The following is a 1613-nucleotide window of genomic DNA, read 5'->3' on the forward strand; positions in this document are numbered from 1 at the left end:
TCATCTGAGGTTGTTGTAAATGTGTTTTGCAAATAAACTTTGAATTGAATYGAACTATCAGTTTAGCTTTTACAGTTTTCCTCTTTCTGCTAACTAGAATTCTGCTTTTTCTTTTTTTGCATTTGATGGAAGAGGTAGTCTGATAGCCAGGTTGAATAAAGACCTTGATCACCTGCAGCAACTTACTCTGATCTTTACATCTTTGTGTTGCAGTATAAAGGTGCACATGTAAAGCCAGGCTTCGCAGAGCATTTCTACAGTAATCCTGGCAGATACAAAGGCAGGGATAATATGCTGGTAAGAGAAAGTCCTTCATTATTGATATTTTGCATTGCGGAGTGTTTTATTTATTTTGACAGGAAGAAGTTGCTTTTCCAAAGGGCTCTCTGCTGAATTTTAAGTATGCGTTTGTTCCACCTAAAAGTGTCTGCATCCTTTCCTCTAACAGTATTACGACACCATTGAGGATGCACTGGGTGGCGTTCAAGAAGCCCACTTCGACGGTCTCATCTTTGTTCATTCTGGCATCTATACTGATGAGTGGATTTATATAGAGTCCCCCATCACCATGATTGGTGCCGGTAAGCATGTTGCCATCTAKCATTGARCGTTACTGAAGATTTGGTGCCTCTGCTGCGTGCAATCAATAGTTCTCTTAAGAAGGTTGATACATGCTCAGCTGCGTATGTATGAGGGCTTTAATGAAGGGTCTCTGCTTTGCCCTCAGCTCCTGGTAAAGTAGCAGACAAGGTCGTCATAGAGAATACCAGAGATTCAACGTTTGTCTTCATGGAGGGATCGGAGGATGCATATGTGGGATACATGACCATTAAGGTAAATGGATATCTCTTTATTATATTTTATTTTTTAACAAAACTTAGATTTGCAGTGCACTGTGTATATTTCTATGGTTGAGTTTCCCTGACCTTCAATCAGTTGAAATAAAAAAAAAGTATTTAATTGTCCCTTGTTTTTGGGGAAATTGGTGAATCTGAAATTAAACTGAATTGTATCTTGGTTTTTATTTTTATCATTACTTTGTTGGTATTTTATTGCCAATTTAATTTTATTTCTTATTTTCTATCATATATTTCTATGGTTTAGTGACAGTTGTCCTTTTGTGAAACATTTTTCTGGGGAAAATAAAACAGTGAATGTCCACCCAAATCATTTTTCAGTTTATTATAAGCATTCACACATTTAAGATCATCCATATATTTTTCAGCACGCATCTCATTCCACAATTTTTGTGCTATTTCAGCAATTTATAAATCAAAACATTCAYCTCCTTCAGGACAAACCARCCATGTCTGATATTTCAACAATTTAAGCTTTTTGAGATGTTTAGCTTTTTGGCCATGGTTTTCCTTATTGAAAATGGATGGATCTGTTTTCAGTTTCCTTAAAACCATTTAAAATGTTCATAAATTTTTACTGTACTTTTTATCTTCTAGTTCTGCATTATGACCCCTGCACGTGAAGCGTAAGGGGGAGTCATTGTTTTCGTACTGTTTGTTTGTTTATTTATTTATTTATTTATTTTTCCCCTCCGGAGATTTTTGGTCAACCGTAGCACAAAAACGGCTGCACCAATCAACATGAAATTTGGCAGG

General features: G+C 36.1%; 1 protein-coding gene across 1 annotated transcript in view; it reads left to right on the forward strand.

Annotated features, from left to right (window-relative positions):
* LOC106536870 (F-box only protein 11) overlaps window positions 1–1613 on the forward strand; it is a gene marked incomplete at its 5' end in the record, with an annotated part of 11481 nt that overhangs the window by 3139 nt on the left and 6729 nt on the right. Inside the window, 3 exon segments of the mRNA XM_014034213.1 lie at window positions 214–297; window positions 449–581; window positions 728–834. Of these exon segments, the coding sequence (XP_013889667.1) occupies window positions 214–297; window positions 449–581; window positions 728–834 (324 nt within the window).

The sequence above is a fragment of the Austrofundulus limnaeus genome, unplaced genomic scaffold (assembly GCF_001266775.1).
Source record: "Austrofundulus limnaeus strain Quisiro unplaced genomic scaffold, Austrofundulus_limnaeus-1.0 Scaffold2012, whole genome shotgun sequence".
In the NCBI taxonomy this organism is placed as follows: domain Eukaryota; kingdom Metazoa; phylum Chordata; class Actinopteri; order Cyprinodontiformes; family Rivulidae; genus Austrofundulus; species Austrofundulus limnaeus.